The 23,403-nt window shown below is 38.5% G+C and overlaps 1 protein-coding gene across 1 annotated transcript in view; it reads right to left on the bottom strand.

Annotated features, from left to right (window-relative positions):
- PLA2G4A (phospholipase A2 group IVA) overlaps positions 1–23,403 on the bottom strand; it is a 140,551-nt gene that overhangs the window by 90,079 nt on the left and 27,069 nt on the right. The window contains exon 3 of the mRNA XM_028152192.2: positions 7,098–7,179. Coding sequence (XP_028007993.1) covers positions 7,098–7,179 — 82 coding nt within the window. The remainder of the gene's footprint in view (positions 1–7,097; positions 7,180–23,403) is intronic.

The following is a 23,403-nucleotide window of genomic DNA, read 5'->3' as shown; positions in this document are numbered from 1 at the left end:
GCATATTCTGATCTGGCTGGGAGTTGTATGCGCAGGGACCTGGGAGCTAAGGGGACTTGGGAGTTAACCTTGAAATGCAGTCCATTCTCATCCAAGAATTGCCTGTCATCATGGAAAGATTAATAACCTTGCTGCCAAAAGAAACAATGGAGTCCCCAGAGGCGCCACCCTGCCCAGGACCGCCTGTAATCTGTGACCATTCTATCCATTTCTATTTCTTCTACCTACTTCCCCATGCCAGTAATACCCATTCTCATTCCTTTTGCATACCCAACTTCCCCATGTAATCTTTATCCTTCTGCCCCATATAAGCAGCTGGCTTATGGGGGTGCAGAGCATATTTTCATGGATGACCTGCTGCTCCCAGAATCCTGTAGGCATTCTTGGAACAAATGCTCATATGTGATTAAAATTAAATAAATAAATAAATAAATAAATAAATAAATAAAATAGTCAGTAAGACACAGGTTCAAGTCTTACATATGTATGATTAGACTCCCATCTGAGGAGTGCCAAACAGCAGTCTAGATAGCTGTCAAGGCAGGCCAGGAAGTGAACTGTGCGCAAGTGTATCAGATTAGACAATGGAAGTATCATCCCAACATTTGTTTCTCTCAAGCTGTAAAAAGAAGGATCTATTAATTAGGTCAACATGGAAATTCATGATGGATATTTCTTTTCTGGAAGGTGAAAAACTAAAAATTATCCCTGTGCACAGACTACCCATAAAGAATATTCTTTGGCTCATATTAAGGTTATATTTAAGAAATAAATGTCTTATATTGATATCTGAAATATTTTAACAATAAGAGGTAATATTTATTTAGTGCTTATTATGCACCAGGCATGTAAGTGCTTCACATATGTCAACTCATCAAATTCTCACAACATCTCTAAGATGAGAGAAAGACAGAGAGAAAACTCGCCGCAGGACACAGAACTAGGGAGGAGTATTTGGCTCTGGAAAACATTTTTCATACACTCTTGCTTCTTCCCTGGAGATTCTGATCACTGTGGAATTCAAGGATGGCTATTAAGGGGATAACGTTTTCATACTAATTTCTACATTGCTCTTGCTGCTGCTGAAGATTCTCAAATGATTAAGTAGATGATATTTCTTTTCCTACATATCCAACACCATGCCTCTTGCCCAATATTGACAAATGGAAAGGCTGAATTCTAAGCTCCTTTCCAGGGAATTATTAACAATTTGTGTTAATAGTTATTTCTTTTCAAGAGGTTTATTCCTCGAGTGGTCCCAGAGGTGAAGAGATTGAGGCTACTGCATTGGAGAGACAAGAATGGAGGAAAGAGGGCTGCCTTTTCTAAAACGTATGTGGGTTTGGATTTTCTTAAGGTGTTACAAGTGTTGGAAAACCATGCTCCCTGTGCATGTGCATGGACTGGTAACTATAGGATGGCCATGAAGGCTGGACTGGATGCACTGTTACCCTGAACACAGTGGTAGGGTCTCTCTGGTGTGGTGTATGATCACTGGGAAGACTACTCTGAGAGGCATTTCAGTGGAAATACCAAAAGTGGAATCCAGAACCCATGAGAATATTTACCCGAAGGTCTGATGCCAATGACGGTAGCCACCAAGCCTTACAACAGGCCCTCCTCCTAATTTACAGGCAACTCTAAGTACCTAGAATACCTGTGGGACCTTGGAGAGGGGAGATCACCCACACCCTCCCACCTACTTTAGTGAGCGGGGACTCAGAGTCCAAATTAATGAGATTTAGCAAAACCGAGTGAGTGCGATTTCATGGACCTGAGTAATGTGGTAACTATCCATTTCACTGCACTGGGATGTGTTAACTCAGAGTAATTGCTCCACAGGACTGCAGAGACAGAAAAGGCAACAAAAGGAATTGAATACATGCCAATATTTAGTGCTTGGTCACTAGTTTACATATGAATATGTAGCAAAAATCAAATTGCAAAGGCACTTTGATGTTTATTTCAAGTCACCTTACAGATGCCCCATATTCATCCCTTGCCTCACCAGTCCCACGCCAGCGCTGTTGTGAATTCATCCTAGACCACGTGTCACTGAAAAACAAGTGAAGCCCCAGTGTGTTTCTTCTAGGCTCAACACCACAAGATGGTATAAACCCAAGGTTCTTCAAGAATCTGCACATTTTTAAATCTCCCATTCTGCATGAATCACCCCGTTTGGGTACTTACACACTCTGACAATAGGTGCAAGGTGACAACTTAAACTTCCGTTTTGGAGAACAGCCCTGTTTTCAATAATAAGCATTTACGTAAACTCTACGCAGTCAACACACAGCACAGCACAGGTGTGTCACATCTCAACCAAAGCTCTTTGCAGAGGAGAGGAAAATAGCATTTCCCAGTGCTGCAGCTCAGTGAAAACAGCACCTGGAGTTACCCTGCCTGGGTCTAAGTTATGTCTCAAATATCAGCAAATCACAAATGAGGAAGAGAGAGAATTAAGTCATACTAAAATATGTATGTAGGACATCTTCGTTGCATGAGGGAAATAACGCATTTATATACAGTCCATACATTTGATCATTTAACTTGAAATACACATTGTGACCTTTGAGGCAATGAAAATATATTCCCTACTTTTTTCATTGCTTGCGATCTGGTATAATCATGATTACAGTATAGAAGAATTTAAAATTAATTAATGCATTTGTGTTCATTTCTATTCTTCTTCTCAAAGATAATGTATAAAGTCAGGTCATTAATCCTCTATAAGAGTTTTTAAAATAAAAAGTATTAAGTCACTAAGTATTAAGTCATTTATGGTTTCCTTTTATAAAGTGAATTCAGCAAAAAAAAACAAAAATTTTAGACTCTTTGTTCCATTTTAAAATCTTTAAAGTCTTCTCTGCTCATAAGCTGTCTAGACTCAGGCTAAACAAACACAGTATAGAAGAAATTGCCTAGATCCTATCTCCCAAAATACGGCCCATGCTTCAGCAGTGTCTGCATCACTTGAGTGTTAGAATCTACTCCCCAGACCCACTGAGTCAGAATCTGCATTCTGAACAAGATCCCCTGGTGATTCACATAGCATTAATGTTTGAGAGCCACTGTTTGGGGAGATTAGGTCAGCCTCAGACCTGCAAATGACCCAGCCGTTTAAAAATTAGGAACTTGATACATATCTGCTAAGAGTTTATCTGAAATAAACATCATTTACGCACAGATACAGATATGAAAAACAGAAGCTGAAGGTTCGTTCTCAAGAAAATCTTAAAACAGTCCCTTAAGACATTAAGCAGTAGGATCTCATAAAATATGGTTTAAATACAATGAGTTCACAGTTCTCCCAAGTGTATTTATTTTTTATCGTTTAAATGCTGGCATTAAGCTTTATTGTCTCCTGAATACCTAAGGAGAGTAGACCCATCTGTAATCCTACAACTATCCTTAGAAGCATAGAAGCCCTAATGTTTATGATGCGAATTTTGTAAAGAGAAAGAGGTTAGTGTCCATTGAGACCAGACAAGAATCCTCAGCACATATGCACAATTAGGCTATGAAACGTACCTATCAAGGTATGCATTTTATCATTTCAAAAACACTATGGGCCGAAACCGGTTTGGCTCAGTGGATAGAGCGTCGGCCTGCGGACTGAAGGGTCCCAGGTTCGATTCCGGTCAAGGGCATGTGCCTCGGTTGCGGGCACATCCCCAGTAGGGGGTGTGCAGGAGGCAGCTGATTGATGTTTCTCTCTCATTGATGTTTCTAACTCTCTATCCCTCTCTCTTCCTCTCTATAAAAAATCAATAAAATATATTTTAAAAAAAAAAAACAAAAAAAAACACTATGGGCCTGGCCAGTGTGGCTCAGTGGCTGAGCATTGACCTATGAACCAGGAGGTCATGGTTCCATTCCCAGTCAGGGCATATGCCGGGGCTGCGGGCTCGATCCCTGGTAGGAGGTGTGTAGGAGGCAGCTGATCATGATTCTCTCTCATCATTGATGTTTCTACCTCTCTCTCCCTCTTCCTTCCTCTCTGAAATCAATAAAAAATATACTTTAAAAAACAAACAAACACCACTATGATATTCATTTCCTGGTTTCATCTTAGGGAATGAAACATGACTCTACCCAGTTCTGAATTCTGAGACTACCCTCCATTATCAAAGTGATGTATATTTTCCCCAACACCATTTAAAAGGAGCAGAAACTCAGTGAGGAAGTCAGCACAGTGTGCCAGCTGTTTCATTTGGTTATAAAATGAGGTCTGAGACCATGGACGAGTGTTTCATTTCATCTGCTCACAAAGAAAACTTTATTATCAACTGCAGTTTTACTGTCACCGAGGTCACTCTGCAAACATATATCTCTGGTAGAAGAGGAAAGGAACAATAGAGAATACAGTTTACTATGCATCCACCCAGCACTCGGCACGATGCTGGCGTGCTGGCGGTTACATGTTACATCTACTACAACTTCCCATAGCTTCTGAAGTGAGCGTTATGGCAATACAGCCAAACTAATGCAAACTACCTATTTTAAAAATAAGACTACGGTGAGTCAGGTGCAAACTGGGACTTCGAACTACCTTTTCATAGGACGTGGACATTGGAGGGAGGGGTTGGCACTGGGCCCTGGGTATAAATGATAGGTTCAAGCATACTGTGAGGAGCAGCTATGTCTGCTCTTGGATGGCCCAGAGTCCTCAGGTCAAAACAAGTAAATGAGTGAGATGTTATGAAAATGTCCAAACATGGCTCATGGGGTACTGCTGATGTTAGTCTGATGTTTTATCAATGCAGTATGGTATTTCTAAATGAAGCTAGTTAGGATAGGATTTATCAAGACACAAAATATAAAATAGATATAATCATACTGTTATCTAAAAAAAACAAAACAGGTAAAGGTATTTTATCGGGAAAGAATTGATTGATTTGTGAGGCGCCCTTTAGAAAGCCCCACAGGCAAAGCTGTAAAGCCCAATACTAAGGTCATTCTTCTTTGCTGACACATGAAACTTCAGGGAAATTTGCCTTTTTAAATAAATGCAGACACTATCAACAACACAAGAGAGTGTACAGTTCTGTTATCTTAGTCTTCGCAGATCTTAGGCATTTTGTATAGTTCTATCCTTGTCTGTCTTTAAAGAACTTTTATACACAAACATCCCCAATTCAGCTCATTTGGTAATTTGTATAGATCAAGCTCCCCCAGCAATATCATAACTCCTCCTAAAAAAGTGACAGCTAATGCCCCTACCTTTTCTCACTACCACCTCCTCTTACTTCTCAAAAATAAAGTGTGTGCACCGTAAACTGTCCTTTCACTTTTTCATTCTAACCTTCTCATTGAATTCATTTATCTAAGCCTCTCCCTTGTTCTTTATCCTTATCTCTTCCTGACTTCCTGAAAACTCATTAAGGTGACATAAAGGGTTGGCAATAATTCCTTCCCCTTGCCAAGAAATAAATAAAATTATGTGATAGCACAAACAAAATGAATTCAAGTTATAAATGCTGAATAAAAAGTTCAACAGAACGCAATAGCACTGTCCTTCTGTAGCGATTAATCTCTAGTGGCTACTCCTTCCATGGGTCCTTCACCTTAAAAAGGAAGGCTCTAGAGGTCAAGGGTCTCACCTGTGTTGTGTACACTGTGTGAATCCAAGATGCCTGCAGCCTATGGGGACGTAGTTAAGAAAGAAGATCCAGCGTGGCCAGTGTGGCTCAGTGGTTGAGCATCCAAACTCATCACCGCCTGTTCACCTCTTTCCTTCTCTCACTTTTACCAACTTCCCAGACACCTTTCCTCATTCACTCAAGTGTTGAGCACAGAGCTCACATTCTGCTTTTCTTAGTATTTAACTTCTCTCTATTGGCCCATTTTCATCGTGATTTCAACAAGCTCAAATCCCTCCTAAAAAGTTCATTCTACCTTCATCTCCAACTATGCACAGAACAAACCTTTTTATTTTTTAAAAAATATATTTTTATTTATTTTTTTACAGAGAGGAAAGGAGAGGAGAGGGATAGAGAGCTAAAAATATCGATGAGAGAGAAACATCGATCAGCTGCCCTCTGCACACCCCCCACCGGGGATGTGCCCGCAACCAAGGTACATGCCCTTGACCGGAATCGAACCTGGGACCCTCCAGTCCGCAGGCCGACGCTCCATCCACTGAGCCAAACCGGTTTCGGCAGAACAAACCTTTTTTAAAATGAAGATACAATCATGTAATTCATGACTCAAATGCCAGCAGAATCTTCCCACTGAGTCTCTGATAAAATCTCAATCTTCGTCATATTAGTACATGTCCTCCATGACTGCCTGCCTATTTTCTAACAAAATGACGTGTTCTCCTTCCTTACAAGCACGCTGCTCCTCTCCCACCCTTGAACATGCTGTGGTCCCCGGGGACTCTGTCCTGTTCTCATCACCCACTGGCTAGTCCTTCAAGCACCAGTTTAAATGGCATCTCGGCAGGGAAGCCTTTCCTGTTGCCCAGCCTGACACATTGAATTCTCCCTCCTTTCTCCAAAACCGGTTCTGCGGGGCACATTGCCTTTCCCATGTTTTACCAAATTCATCATCGTTATATTTACCCATCTTTCTTTGCATTCCCACCTCAAAGACCCCGAGCCATTTCACTGGTCAGATTAGCCTGGAAAACGGCTTTTTCAGAACATGGAGAAGGATACTGCCAACAAGCGAATTCAACATTATTCTCGGGATCTCGCTCACATCATTTCCAACTGTCCTGCACCAATTTCTGAAACTATTTCCACACGTACTAAACACATTCAAAGGCACAGAACTAGAGAAACTGCATTTTTTTTTTTTTTTTTTTTTTGTTATCCTATAGCCGTAATACCTCACAGAGGCGGCTTGTTCAAAGTCAACTTAGCACTCTTTCCAAATAGAGTTAAACAGAATTTCTTTGAATTCCAAAGATCTGTATGTCATCAGACAGTCATTCTATCTGACTCTAAGTCGTCTGAACTTAAGTGAAGGTAAAATGATATTCCAACAGCTATAGGGCATCAGAGAAGAAGATAACACATTTAAAGAGACAGCCCTGGCTTATCGAGGAACTCAAGCAACTCTGCAACAGAAAAGTACATGAAGGCACTTACGCAGGTCACCGAAGGCGCCCTTTGTCACTTTGGTGGCACGTAACACCACTACCGTGAACTTGTGGGAATACTGGTGCTCCACCTGGAAAGAAAAGGAGAGTACGTTAAAAATAAACCTCCAATAGAGAATCCAAGTAAATTGGTCTCGTTGTTTCCTTGAGACTAATTTAAAAATATTCCAGTGGAGAGGAAGTCATGTGCATACCAGAAACATTCTTTGATCCGCGGGCTGTTCCTTTTTGGATTCTCTCCTCTCTCCCATCACAGAATTAGTGAGGCGCTTGGATCATGCTTTCAAGTGTCGCTACCGCTTGACTACTAGGACTTCTCTGCTGTCAGGTTTACCAAGCGCTTGGGAAAAAATGTAAATCAGGACTGCAGCCTTCGAGGAGCACAATCAGGCTTTGTACTGGATGACTAAGAAGCCCTGCCTTAGCAAAGCAAGGTCAGGGCAAGATGTTTGCATTATTTAGGTTTGTTTGTTTTCATCGTTACTGTTGAATGAAAGTCTTGTTTGGCAAGACATTTCCAGAGCAGTTTTCAAAATCCTTTGGACCGAAGGCAATAGCAGGTAACTGCTTCTATGAAATGTAAGGCATTTGTCACAAACCACTTGCAGCAATGTTAAGAGTTTCTATTAGCCTAGTAGTTTGCATGCACATCATAAATGTTAACAGGTAGGAGACTTTATTAAATACCTAACTAGAAGTCAGTTATTAAATAACTCTATCGAACAAAACAGAATGGGGAAACAGGGGCTCACATAGTTCTCTGAGCAACAGAAAAGATTATGCGTCTTTATTTAAAGCTCAAGCATTTTTGTTTAATCTTAGAAGTGGCCCACATTTATAAGCTACTCCTATCATTCTTTATTTTAACAGAATTGCTTAACTGGTTAAAAGTCCATAATGATTGAAAAGAAGCTAAAATACTAATAGCACTGAGAAGTAAATAACAATAGTCTAAAAACAAACAGGCATAAAATATTATTAAAACAAGTCATAAAGACCAGCATTAGTAGGATCAAAAGTTATACAGCCTTCAACACTTTCTGAAGATATCACTCTATCGATATAGTAGTTAATATCCAGATTAATAATATAACCAAAAGGCAGAGAATCACCTCTGTGTAGCCAAAGTTTTATGCTACATAAATGAAATTATCAATCATGAAGAAAACATGAATCCTTTTTTTTAAGTGTGTGGCCTTATACAACAGATAAAAATTACATGCATGTACTCCCATCACCAGAGAGAAAGAAAGAGGGAGGGAGGGAGGAGAGAGAGAGAGAGAGAGAGAGAGAGAGAGAGAGAGAGAGAATCCATTACCATAATTAGAGACTTCAATGCTCCTCTATCAGAAATGGACAGATCCAGCAGGCAGAAAATCAATAAACACATAATTAAACTCAACAACACCATCAACCAACTAGATATAATTACCATCAATAAACTATTTCATCCAGCAATGGCAGAATACACATTAGTCTTAAGCTCATGTGGAACAATCATACAGCATCTAACTCTCAGACCACAAAGGCATTAAACTAGAAATCAGTAACAGAATGATAGCTGGAAAATCACAAAGTACTTAGAGGTTAAATAATATACTTCTAAACACATTATCAAAAAAGAAGTCTCAGAAGTTTTAAGATATTTGGAACTAAATGAAAGTGAAACTATGATATAAAAATTTTGAGGATTTAGTGAATATAGTGCTTAGAGGGAAATTTATAGTCTTAAATAAAATACATCACATATGTCATATATAGGGTGTCCCTAAAAATGTATGCACATTTTGAATAATTATTAATTCCAATGGGTTAAACCTGAAAAGAAAGAAACATTGATTGAGCTATCAGCTTTAAGTAGTATATACATTTTTTGAGATATCCTGAATATATATATATATATATATATATATATATGAAAAAAGATCTAAAATTAATCTTCTAAGTGCCTACTTTTTAGGAAACTAGAAAAATTATGTCCAAAGTAAGCAGAAGAAAAATAGTAAAAATTAGAGCTGAAATAAATAAAATTGAAAACAGAAATAAATAAATAAAATCAATGAAACCAAAAGTTGGTTTTTGAAAAGATGAATGAAATTTATAAGTGTTTAACCAGGTAAATAAGAAAAAAATATACAGAGAATAAAAATTACAAATATAAAATCAATGAGGGAAGATCACTACAGAGCCTATGGACATTAACAAAAATAATAAAGGAATACTATGAACAACTCTAAACCCACAATTTGATAACCTAGAATAAATGAATCAATTTCTTGAAAGATATAATCTGCCCAAAGGCACACAAGTAGCAAGACAACTAGAATATGCCTATGTCTATAAAGAAATTAAATCAATACTTAACCTTCCAAAACAGAAAGCACTAGGCTCAGATGGATTCACGGATAAATTCTACCAAACACGTAAGGAAGAAATTACACCAATATTCTTCAATCTCTTCCAAAAGATAGAAGCAGTTCCTAACTCATTCTATGAAGCCACATTACCCTGATAACGAAATCAAACAGAGGCTTTTCCAGAAAAGGAAACTATAGACCAATATCTCCCATAAACATAGATGTAAAAATTCTCAGCAAATTATTACCAAATAAAATTCAACAATATATAAAAGAAATAATAACCACAACCAAGTGGGATTTATCCTAGGTGGGCAAGGCTGGTTATTCATTAAGGACAATTGCCCACCTAGGACAATCATCAGGGTAAGTATCCTTGAGAAATCACATGCTTCTACAAGATTGGGTCTAAAAGACTAAACATAGAGATTCCAGCAGAACTCCCAGGGTTTCAGACTTGTTTGGAAATGTCAAGCCAGGGGCTGACGCCTTCAGCAAGGTCCCCTTAAGAGGCCCCCAACCTTTTGGAGAATCCTCCTTACAGACTTTCCAACTACGTCCCGTGCTTCTCTACAGCAGATGATTACTAATAACATATACTGAGAAAGATATTGTTATTATAAGGATTCATTGAGTATAAGCCTTATGTTAGACATTCTAGTAGATGTAAATTTTCATTTAATTTTCCCCAAAACCCTATAAAATAGGTATTATTACTTACATTTAAGGATGAGTTGTGCTCGCTAAAGTGAGAATCTGAGTGTCTAATTTCCCAGTATCTCATAAACATTAAAAGTTAAACTTGAATTATAATCCAGTCTTGCTGTTCCCAATGTCTTACTTTTTCTATATTCCTTTACTTGCACAGAGAATAATAATACTGATACCAATACCTTTAATAGTAAAAAAAATATATACTGTTTCCATTTATTAAAGTGGTATAGAAAGTTACAATCTATTCTGTCTATTGTATCTGTAGTGGATCTGAACTCTATTAATTGGGTTGTCTATCATTAAGCTCTGCATTTAAATTTGCTTTTATTTCCATCAGCCTCGGTTCTGTCTTCTTAACATTAGAAAATGAAATACTATAAGGAGCAAACCAACCACCTTCTTAGTTTTTACAAGTTCATTTTGAAAACACCATGTATCTTAAGAAAATTATTTTCAAAACAGAAGTATCAAAATCATACCAATCTCTAGGAGCTGTAAAGAGAGTATCTATAAAGTAAGTACAAATTCTTAGAAAAAAAAGTGCTCAGTTTCAATCAATGACTATCCAAATACTTTTTTGATAATCCTTGCCATGTTCCTGGGGGCCAATATGACATAAAATTTCAAAGTAGGATGAGCAGGGCTAGCTTCTGACATGAATAGGAGACTTTTCATTACGTCTCAGGGATAGCGCCAGAGGAGATGGTATTATTGAATCCACAACAGTGTTCCCGGGGAAACTAATGACTCAGCACAATGCTAGTTGATAGTTGGCCAAAAGAGATGCCATATTTCAATTGAGATGTCAAATATAAGCTCAATATACTGACTTAGTCACCAAGATTAAGCCTTGCCTTCAGGTCTTGGATTACCTTACTTTGAGGGTCTTTCTTCATCTATAATCTTTTCTGTAGACCGCAACTCTTTTTCTTTTCAATATTACAATAACCCAGTCATTATGAAAATAGCTACTATATTAAATTCATTCTGGAGAATTATATTGACATCTGTAACTAAAATGATTAGACATTGGAAAAAAGAATCAGTCAATGTATACAAAATCAATTTGATGATTGTCTTAATCTGTTAAAAGTTCCACTGTTACAAAAAGAACCAAAAGGAACAATCACAAAACAAATCTGATGGAGGAGAAGGTAGATTCTGCATGCAAATATTTTTTTTTCCTTCAATTAAAACTAAAGACTGCTTCTATGATAAAGACTACAGAGTCTCAGTACTGAACCCAGACATTGTGATCTCCACAATCAGCAGCAGGCAAGTTCAAACAAGTCTCAGAAAGGTTTAAAAAAAGTGGCTGCATTGATAGCATCCAAGAGTCATGATACTTTTAAAAATAGATACTTAGCCCTAACTGGTTTGGCTCAGTGGATAGAGCATCGGCCTGTGGACTGAAGGGTCTCAGGTTCGATTCCAGTCAAGGGCATGTACCTTGGTTGTGGGCATATCCCCAGTGGGGGGGGGGGGGGGGGTGCAGGAGCCAGCTGATTGATGTTTCTAACTCTCTAACCCTCTCCCTTCCTCTCTGTTAAAAAAATCAATAAAATATACTTTAAAAAATAAAATAGGATACTTATTTCGGTTTCACTTCCTGTTGTGGAGTTTCATTCTAATACATTTAAGAGGTACAGGCAGTGTGTTACTATTCTCCCACATTTTATAAGAGCAATCACTTTATATATTTGTAATCTACAGTGCTATCTAACCTTGCCATGTTCCTAGGGGCCAATATTATGGATTGGCTATTTACACAAATAATCCTAATGTCCAAAACACCTGATTTAACAACAGAATGTGTTAGTTCTAGCAGACATAATTAAAAGAAAATCAAATGTAGCCACTATAGAAGACAGTGTGGAGTTTTCTAAAAAAATTAAATATGGAACTGCCATTTGGCCCAGGGATCCCACTTCTAGGAATATATCCTAAGAATCCTGAAATACCAATCAGAAAGAAAAGTGCTCAGTTTTAATCAATGACTATCCAAATACTTCTTCGATAATCCTTGCCATGTTTCTGGGTGCCAATATCAAATAAAATTTCAAGCTAAGATGATCAGGCCTACCTTCTGACCTGAATAGGAGACTTTTCATTATGTTTCAGGGATAGTGCCAGAGATGATATTACTGAAGCCACAACAATGTTCATGGCAGCATTATTGACAAATAGCTAAGATCTGGAAACAGCCCAAGTGCCCAGCAGTAAATGAATGGATAAAAAAACAACAACTGTGGTACATTTACACAACAGAATACTAAGCAGCTGTAAAAAAGAAGGATCGCTTAACCTTTGAGACAGCATGGAGGGACCTGGAGGGTATGACACTAAGCGAAATAAGCCAGTCAGAGAAAGAGAAGTATCACATGATCTCACTTGTATGTGGAATCGAATGAAGAAAATAAACTGAGGAACAAAATAGATCCAGAGCACGGAACAAACTGACAAATCTCAGAGAGAAAGGGGGACAGGGAGCCTCACCAAATGTAACCATGCTCATGCCTTGATCGTGGACTTTCCAGCCTCCAGAACTACAAGAAATAAATTTATGTTGGTTTTAAGCTATCCATTCTGTGGCCTTTTGTTAGAGCAACTCTAATGAGTTAAGACATTATGTATATATGTATGTATATTTGTATGTATCTCCTATTAACTCTGGAGAACTCTGACTAATACAGTAACACAAAACTAAAAAGCTGGGAGGGCCTTAATCACCACAATACATATCAGTGATCCAGGAGAGCACAGAAACCCAGAAAGGTGAGCCCAATCTTGCTAAGGGGGCGTTTTGCTGATTCAGAGAAGAAGAATCTTAGAGACTGAGCAGCCTTGAAGGATCATGAGCCGTCTAAAGACAAGGACTCTAAGAAACCATCCCCTTGTTTCAAGTTGAAAACTCCACAGTCTGTACCTCAGGAATAACTATAAACAGTCCTTCCATGTCTGGCAGCCCAGGTTAGAGTCATTGAGGGAGCCCAGAAAACAGCTAACCTACAACGGAGCCTGAGAGAAGCAAATAAAATTACGTCTGAAGAATTATTTCTACAGATAATTTTTCATGATCATGTTTAGCAAAATCAAAGATAACTAGGAGCATGAGGAGGTATGACTCCAAGAGATCAAACCAGCACAATTAATTAATGGGCACAAAAACAGACCCACCTAAGAAACAGCCACACTGGAGTTCAAGGAAATGGAAGTCGAGTTTAACTATGACCATATGGAATTGGAAACTGTTTTTTAAAAATATGGCTGAGAAAAAATTTTAAAGAACCAAATAGAAATTCAAGAACTGAAAGGTAAACTTGGTGACTTTCTAGAGCTTTCTGACCTATGATCTGTGGTGGAAAAGCAGAAACCTGGGTGTTACTTTAAATAACTTTGGCCAAGCTGGCATAGCTTAGTGGTTGAGCATCGACCTATGAACCAGGAGGTCCTGGTTCAATTCCCATTCAGGGTACATGCAAGTTCAAGCCTCAGTGTGGGGCATGCAGGAGGCAGCCAATCAATGATTCTTTCTCATCACTGATGTTTCTCTCTCTCTCCCTCTCGCTTCTTCTTTAATAAAAATATATAAAAATAAAATAAATGTGTATGCTTTGGCCTCAGGTTTGAGGCTTGGGGCGGGGAATGGCTGGTAATAGGAAAGGTTTAAAGATGATCACTTAACTGTTCTCATACTCACAAAAATTACACTATTTGCCATAAAACTCAACATGAGCTTTTGCACAGTGCTGTGCTTATGCAATAGTACTTCTGTTGCCTTTATATTTTTGATTTCCCAGTAGCAGTATCTCATCTCCCTAGTTCCCCCCGCCCCCCAGACCCCTACTGGGAATACCTTACCTAATTAAGTTTCTAAAGAATGCTTTTGTACACATAATTTATTTTTTTTATAAAAGCCCTGTGAAACAGACACAGCAGGTACTATTCAGACCCTGTTTTCCACACGCAGCAGCTAAAACGCAGAGTTCAAGTGCTCATGAGCACGTAACTGAAGCCGAAACTGCCACTGGAACACTAGTTCTTTGATTACTGACCCAGCGTTTCCCCCCACCTTCTGTTACCGCAATAATCTAGAATAATACCTTCATAATTTTTTTGGTAAAATTTCCCATCATCCTACAATGACATTTTTCAAAGGCCCCTGTATGGAAACAGGCGGTCATGCTGGTGTATCCGAATGTCTGTCTGTCTGTCTGATGTGAAGACGGCCTTTGTTTCTGTGGACGTGGGGCAGTGCCCCTGGACTGCTCATAGGTGGTGGGAAGAGGCGTGGCTTTGTTTTCTTTTCACTCCAGGAAAGTGACTCATGTTTTTAGAGTAAAAAGATGGAAATTTTTATAAATATTTTATACTCTGCAATGATCTATCCTTGTAACGTGGAGGTCTCCCTGGCCCCAAAGAACTTCAGTAAGTCCTGGAGACACAAATAGTCCGCAAGTTGGGAAGCACTGAACTTTGCCATGTAGTTATCACTCTATTTTCTATCACATTCTTTTTTAAAAATATGTATATATATTTTTATTGATTTCAGAGAGAAAGAGAGGAGAGAGAGATAGAAACATTGATGAGAGAGACACATCCATTGGCTGCCTCCTGCAGGCGCCTTACTGGGATCGAGCTCGCAACCTGGGCATGTGCCCTGACTGGGAATCAAACCCAGGACCTCCTGGTTCATAGGCTGACGCTCAACCACTGAGCCACTACAACCGGGCTTCTACCACATTCTTAAAAGCCGGTATCACTGGGAGCAAAAGAACTTGCTGGCTGAATCTGCTGCTTTAGTCCACAGGATTCTCCAACATGTCACTGCATCACAGGCAGGACAAGGAGTCAATCCTTTGTGCCTCGAGGCAGCCAAAACTGTGTTGGCCCGTCTGGCACTGTTCATGACTAACTAGCTGGCTTAGTTTTCCCCACTTTCCTTTTTTACTAAAATTGATCTGTGCCGAGTGTGGTCGTGTATATGTTTTGAAAAGTATCATTCTGTGAAAACTGCAACAGGGAATGTCACACACAAAAATTTACATACACAGAGCACACAGTTTTTTTCCTACATACACAGCAAGAACAAGAAGAATGGAGAAACCTGTAAGGCTCTTAGGATCTCTTTATTTAAAAGGGCGATAAATTGAAATACTGGTTGTGTCCAACTCCAATGCTGGGGAAGGTAAAGAAAATGTGATAGACATGTGGTTTTCACATACTTCTCTGGAGGTCGGGGCTGAGAAAAATGAATCTGCATATAAGATACAGAAAACTTAATCACTATGAAAAAAACAACTGAAAAGAATATACCGTCATTGTTGAAATTCATCTATAGAAAAACCGTAACTGTGAAAGGAAAGTAGGATACTGTTTTCAAAAAACAACAGTTATCTTAGTTTAAACCCTCATTATATGCTTTTCACAAGGATAACACTTTAAAAAGAAGGAAAAATATAAATTGAAAGTAAAAGGATGCATATAGTAATCAAAGAAACTAGAAGGGATTATATTTACAAAATACAAAGTAAAATTGAAAACAAAGTCATTGTTAGAGATAAAAAAAGGACCTTTTATAACGATAAAGTATCAAACAGAAATATATACAATTCAGAAGTTACATGCACTAATAAAATCTCTTCAAAATTCATAAAACAAAATCAAATATGAACTATATTTTTGTATATGAAACATGGATCAAAATAGACAATATGCTGGTCCATAATCATTACAAACAAAAAATTATGCAGAAGAAGTACAACTGGCATTACTTATAGATAACAGGAATGTGTAAGCTGAAAACCCAAAAGAATCAACAACTAGAATTATAAAGAAATTCAATAAATTGACTGTATCTACAAAAACATCAATTGTACTTCTATATTAATACAATAACTAATCAGAAAATTAAATTTATAACTATCTTTAGAGTGACACTAAAACATCAACTATCAAGAAGTACATCTAAAAAAAAGAAACAAAAGATTTCTCGACCCAGGAAGGAGAAAATGGCGACGGAATAGAGTCGGGTTTGGAGTCTGTTCCTGGGGCAGAGAGTCGGAGCAGCAGAGGCTCGCAGAGGGAGTGTATGTGGGCAAGCCAAGGGACAGCTAAACTCCAGGAGAAGGCGAGGGAGTGCTGGGCAGTGTTCCTCTGACCGCGCAGCACCCACAGGGGCTGGGTCCCCTCCCGGAGCTGCGGGCTCGCCGGGCACCTCGCCATCTTGCAAGGAAAGGAGGATTTTAGTGGAAACCTGACTTTCTGCGACAACTGCAAACACTGAGCTGCTGGGAGCACCAGACCACCGGTCCCCTATCAGCGCAAACATTCGGATTCAAAGAAACTCTTCACTGCACCACAGAAAGGTCAGATTTCGTCTGAAATAAGCTGCGGTTTCTAATCCCCGCGGTGGGTGAGGGAAGCGCTGGATGAGGGAAGCGCGGCAGCCGCAGGACCGGGAGCCGGGAGGTCTGTGCCTAGAAAAGTCGGTGGCAGTTGGAACTGCCAGTGAGCTGTGAATGAGGAGGGGGGTCTTCTGAGCTGCTAACAGAAGTGACCTCTTGAAAGCAACTCATTTTAATCTGACGAGGAGGGTCAGACTAAGAATTTTCAAAGGAGTGCAGGCTCCTTAGTCTGGTGCACAGACCCACGGTCCGCACACCTGGGCTCTTTCCGACTCTGATTGCTAAGCCCAACACATAGAAAAACCCAGGTGGAAACCCTGAAAGACTGCAGGGGGGAGTTGTTTTTTCAGAACCTGGGGACCAGAGCTGCATGTGACCATCAGAGAGGCAGCTCTGAGGCGCACACCTCCACAAACCGGTAGTGAGTGCCATAGAGGGAAAAAAAAAAAAAAAAGAGCTAGAGAGGCCCAGAAGTCAATTCAGAAACACTGCCACCCAGGGGCTGAAACGCTAATTGTCTCTGGTGTAATAAAAAATAAGTACGAGAAATTAAGACACGGCTGGCTTAAAAAGCAGGACTGGCTTCCAACACTGAGGAGCCCTGAAATGAAGCTGAACTGAAATACCGCCCAGACTGGGAAAAAGGCGTACCAAACAGAATAATAGAGGAAGAGAATGACAGCCGCTACTGCACATTATAGTCTTCCTATTTTTTAATTTTCAATTCTTTTTTCAATTTTTTAAATTTTTTATTCTCATATTTTTTATTTTCATTTTTTGCATCTTTTACTTAAGAAACTAATTTTTTTTCTTTTTCCTCACTCGATTTTCACCTTTTTAATTATTACATTTTTATTTTCAATCAGCACTATTATTACTATTATTTTACTTTTTTTTTTTTTTAATGTCAATTGATTTTCTCTTTCTTTTATTTTTGGATTAGTGTCCTACATTCGATTTGCATCTTTCCCTTACAATCGCTTTACCCTATCTCAAAGCTAACATTATGCCATCACTCTCCTCCTAACCTTTCCCCTTTTGGTCCCCAGTTTATCTTAACCCTTTCTGGCTTTAGATTTTCCCTACTTTTTCAGTTTACTCCCTGCTAAAACTTCACCCTACTTATATATCTAATTCCCAACCCCCTGCTCCAAATCCATACAAACCTCTCTCTACGCTACCTTAAAAAAATTATTTTTCTCTCGGGCCTTTTGTTGTTGTTTGCTTGAATGTTGATTAGATTGAATTTTTATGCTTTTTTATGAGATTGTTTTGATTATTCTTTTTGTTGGTTTGGTTGGTTCTTTTGTTTGCTTTGTTTTTGTTTGTTTTTTACTTTTGTTCTCCCTTGCCTCACTTGATATTAGCTGCTGTTGCAGTTTGTATTAATCTCCAGGCTCGTGTTGCTGGAATTTGCTGGGAATAGTGGTTGTTCTAGTGGAGTTTACTCCCCATATATATAGTTTGTTCCCCTTTTCTCTCTTAGTATCATTCTTGTCTCTCTTACTTTTTTTTCTTTTCTTTTTCTTTTCTGTTATTTCTTTTTCTTTTCTTTCTTTCTGCTCTTTTCCCAAGTTCAGATTCACACTCTTTGTTTTTTGTTTTTTTTTTTCATTGTTGTTCTTTCTTTTTACTCTCCCTCTTCCACTCCTATTCCCTAATTTGTCTTTCTCTGGTGGTTACCTTTATTGGAGGTTATTAATATCGTGAATACAATTCTGTTCAGTGCCTTGTCTGTTGTGCCTGGTTGTGTTGTATTTTATACCTTTAAATCAACGCCAGAGAGAGAAATCTATATAACCAGACATCCGGAGAAGAGAGACCATGAGGAGACAAAGAAACAGCCCCCACAGGAAAGAGAAGCAGGCATCACCAGAAAAGGAAGTAAACGATTTAGAGGCAAACAACCTATCAGAGAAAGAATTCAGAGAAATGGTCATAAAGTGGCTGAAAAGGATGGAAGACAAATTCGACAATATGAGTAAGAACCAAGAAGAAATGAAGAAGAACCAAGAAGAAATGAAAAATGACATCGCTGCTGTAAAGAACTCAATAGAAAGCATCAAGAGTAGTCTAGATGAAGCAGAGGACTGCATAAGTGAGCTAGAAGACAAGATGGAAAAAAATACCCAATTAAAACAGCTTCTAGAAACAAAAATTAGAAAGATTGAGGAGAGCATAAGGGAACTTCGGGACAATACAAAACAAAACAACATCAGGATAATAGGGGTGCCAGAAGGAAAGGAAACTGAGCAAGGAATAGAAAACCTGTTTGAAGAAATAATAACAGAAAACTTCCCTGATATAGGGAAGAAAAAACCCACACAAATCCAAGAAGCTCACAGAGTTCCAAGCAAAATGAACCCCAAAAGACCGACGCCAAGGCACATTATAGTTAAGTTGGCAAACACCAACGACAAAGTAAGAATCTTACAAGCGGCCAGAGAGAGACAGACAGTTACATACAAAGGAACCCCCATCAGACTAGCAACTGATTTCTCAACAGAAACTCATCAGGCCAGAAGGGAATGGAATGAAATATACCAAGTCATGCAAAGGAAGGGTCTAAATCCAAGAATACTGTACCCAGCAAGGCTATCAATCAAAATTGAAGGTGAAATCAGGAGCTTCAGAGACAAAAAAGGACTAAGGGAGTTTATCACCACCAAACCAGCAATGAAAGAAATGCTAAAGGGTCTGCTGTAAAAAAAAAAAAGAAAGAAAGAAAGAAATAGGAAGCAAAGAAGGTACACAGGGGTATAGAATAAAAATGGCGTCAAATAAGTACCTATCAATAATAACTTTAAATGTAGAGTTTAAAGTTATTTAAATTTATTTAAATGTAAATGGATTGAATGCCCCAATCAAAAGACACAGGGTAACAGACTGGATAAGAAAACAAAACCCAGATATCTGCTGTCTACAGGAAACCCACCTCAAAAAAAAGGATGCATACAGACTGAGAGTAAAGGGATGGAAAAAGGTTTTCCAGGCAAATGGAAATGAAAAAAAAGCTGGGGTTGCAATACTTATATCTGACAAATTAGATCTCAAAGTGAAGGACATAACAAGAGATAATGAAGGCCACTTCATAATACTAAAGGGAGAAATCCAACAAGAAGAAATAACTCTGGTAAACATATATGCACCCAATACAGGAGCACCAAGATACATTAAAAAACTCCTGGAAGATATCAAAGGAGAGATTGACAGTAATACAATCATAGTAGGAGACTTCAATACCCCACTATCACCATTGGACAAATCCTCTAAACAAAAAATCAGCAAAGAAACATCAATCCTAAATGACTCACTAGAACAGATGGAATTAATCGACATCTTCAGAACATTTCACCCCAAAGCCACAGAATATACATTCTTCTCAAGTGCACATGGGTCATTTTCAAAGATAGACCATATGTTAGGACATAGGCAAAGTCTCTCCAAATTCAAGAAGATAGAAATCATATCAAGTATCTTCTCAGATCACAGTGGCATAAAACTGGAAATCAACTACAATAAAAACAACCCAAAGAAATCAAACACTTGGAGACTAAACAGCATGCTATTAAACCATGACTGGGTTACCAAAGACATCAAGGAAGAAATAAAAAACATCATGGCAACAAACGACAATGAAAACACAACAATCCAAAATCTATGGGACACAGCGAAAGCAGTCCTGAGAGGGAAGTTCATAGCTCTACAAGCCTACTGCAAAAAACAAGAAACAATGGTAATAAATTACCTAACCCAACAACTCAAAGAGTTAGAGAGAGAGCAACAAGATAAGCCCAGTGTAAGCAGAAGGAAAGAAATAATAAAGATCAGAGCGGAGATAAACGACATAGAGACCAAAGAAACAATACAAAAGATCAACAAAACCAAGAGCTGGTTCTTTGAAAGGATAAACAAGATTGATGGACCTCTAACCAGGCTCACCAAGAAGCAAAGAGAGAGGACCCAAATAAACAAAATCAGAAATGAAAGAGGTGAAATAACAACAGATCCCAACGAAATACAAAGGATTGTTACAAAATACTACGAACAACTCTACTCCAACAAACTGGACAACCTAGAGGAAATCGACATATTCCTAGAAAAATACAACCTTCCAAAACTCAATCAGGAAGATTCTAAACAGCTCAACATGCCAGTAACTATGGAAGAAATTGAAGCAGTCATCAAAAAGCTTCCGGCAAACAAAAGCCCGGGGCCAGATGGCTTCACAGGAGAGTTTTATCAAACTTTCAAGGAAGAACTAAAACCTATCCTCCTCAGACTATTCCAAAAAATTCAAGAGGAAGGAACACTTCCAGGCTCCTTCTATGAAGCCAGCATCACCCTAATACCAAAACCAGATAAAGACAACTCAATGAAAGAGAATTACAGGCCAATATCCCTCATGAACATTGATGCCAAAATCCTCAACAAAATTCTAGCAAATCGGCTCCAGCAGTACATCAGAAAGATCATACACCATGACCAAGTAGGATTTATTCCAGGAATGCAAGGATGGTACAATATCCGCAAATCAATAAACGTGATACATCACATAAACAAATTGAGAGATAAAAATCACATAGTCATATCAATAGATGCAGAAAAAGCATTTGACAAAATCCAACACCCTTTCTTGATAAAAACTCTCAACAAGGTGGGAATAGAAGGCTCATACCTCAACATAATAAAAGCTATTTATGATAAACCCACAGCAAACATCATACTCAATGGGCAAAAACTAAAACCATTTCCCCTAAGAACAGGAACAAGACAGGGATGCCCACTCTCACCACTCCTGTTTGACATAGTACTGGAAGTATTAGCTATCGCAATTAGGCAAGAAGAAGAAATAAGAGGCATCCAAATTGGAAAAGAAGAAGTGAAGCTGTCCTTATTTGCAGATGACATGATATTGTACATAAAAAACCCAAAAGATTCCATCAAAAAACTAATAGACTTAATAAATGAATTCGGCAATGTAACGGGATACAAAATTAACGCCAAGAAATCTATGGCTTTTCTATACACCAATAATGAACTTACAGAAAGAGAGACTAAAAAAGCAATCCCATTTACCATCGCACCAAAAAAATTAAGATACCTAGGAATAAACTTAACTAAGGAGGTAAAAGACCTATACGCAGAAAACTACAGGACACTGAAAAAAGAGATAGAGGAAGACGTAAACAGATGGAAGAACATACCATGTTCCTGGATTGGTAGAATCAACATCATTAAAATGTCCATACTACCCAAAGCAATCTACAGATTCAATGCACTCCCCATCAAAATACCAACAGCATATTTCACAGACCTAGAAAGAACTCTCCAAAAATTCATCTGGAATAAAAAAAGACCCCGACTAGCCTCAGCAATCCTCAGAAAGAAGAATAAAGTAGGTGGGATCTCAATACCAGATTTCAAGCTGTATTACAAAGCCACTATTCTCAAAACAGCCTGGTACTGGCACAAGAACAGACATATTGATCAATGGAACAGAATAGAGAACCCAGATATCGACCCAAACCACTATGCTCAATTAATATTTGACAAAGGAGGCATGAACATACAATGGAGTCAAGACAGTCTCTTCAATAAATGGTGTTGGGAAAACTGGACAGATACATGCAAAAAAATGAAACTAGATCACGAACTTACACCATACACAAAAATAAACTCAAAATGGATACAGGACTTAAACATAAGACGGGAAACCATAAAAATACTAGAGGAATCCACAGGCAACAAAATATCAGACATATGCCACAAGAACTTCTTCACTGACACTGCCCCTAGGGCAATGGAAGCTAAAGAGAAAATTAACAAATGGGATTACATCAAAATAAAAAGCTTTTTTACAGCAAAAGAAACCATCAACAAAACAACAAGAAAGCCCACTGCATGGGAAAACATATTTGCAAATGCTATCACTGATAAAGGTTTAATCTCCAACATCTACAGGAAGCTTATGCAACTTAATAAGAGGAAGATAAATGATCCAATAAAAAAATGGGCAACAGACCTAAACAGAATATTTTCAAAAGAAGACAGAAGGAAGGCCAAGAGACACATGAAAATATGTTCAAAGTCACTTATTATCCGAGAGATGCAAATCAAAACAACAATGAGGTACCATCTCACACCTGTCAGAATGGCTATCATCAACAAATCAACAAACAACAAGTGTTGGCGAGGATGCGGAGAAAAAGGAACCCTCGTGCACTGCTGGTGGGAATGCAGACTGGTGCAGCCACTGTGGAGAACAGTATGGAGTTTCCTCAAAAAACTGAAAATGGAACTCCCATTTGACCCAGTAATCCCACTCCTGGGAATATATCCGAAGAAACTAGAAACACCAATCAGAAAGGATATATGCACCACTATGTTCATAGCAGCACAATTTACAATAGCTAAGATTTGGAAACAGCCTAGGTGCCCATCAGCAGATGACTGGATCGGAAAACTGTGGTACATCTACACAATGGAATACTATGCTGCCATAAAAAAGAAGGAATTCTCATCATTTGCAGCAATCTGGATGGAATTGGAGAACATTATGCTAAGTGAAATAAGCCAGTCAATGAAAGAACAATACCACATGATCTCACTCATTTAGGGATAGTAAAGAACATTATAAAGTGGTGAACAAAAAGATAGATACAGAGACAGTAAAGCATCAAACAGACTTTCAAATTACAGGGGGAAAGTTTGGGAAAGGTGGGGGAGTTATGAAATCAAACGAAGGACTTGTATGCATGCATATAAGCATAAACAATGGACGCAAAACTCTGGGGGGGGGAGGGCATGTGTGGGT

Source organism: Eptesicus fuscus, chromosome 22, assembly GCF_027574615.1.
Source record: "Eptesicus fuscus isolate TK198812 chromosome 22, DD_ASM_mEF_20220401, whole genome shotgun sequence".
In the NCBI taxonomy this organism is placed as follows: Eukaryota; Metazoa; Chordata; class Mammalia; order Chiroptera; family Vespertilionidae; genus Eptesicus; species Eptesicus fuscus.
This window is presented reverse-complemented; position numbering and strand designations above follow the sequence as displayed.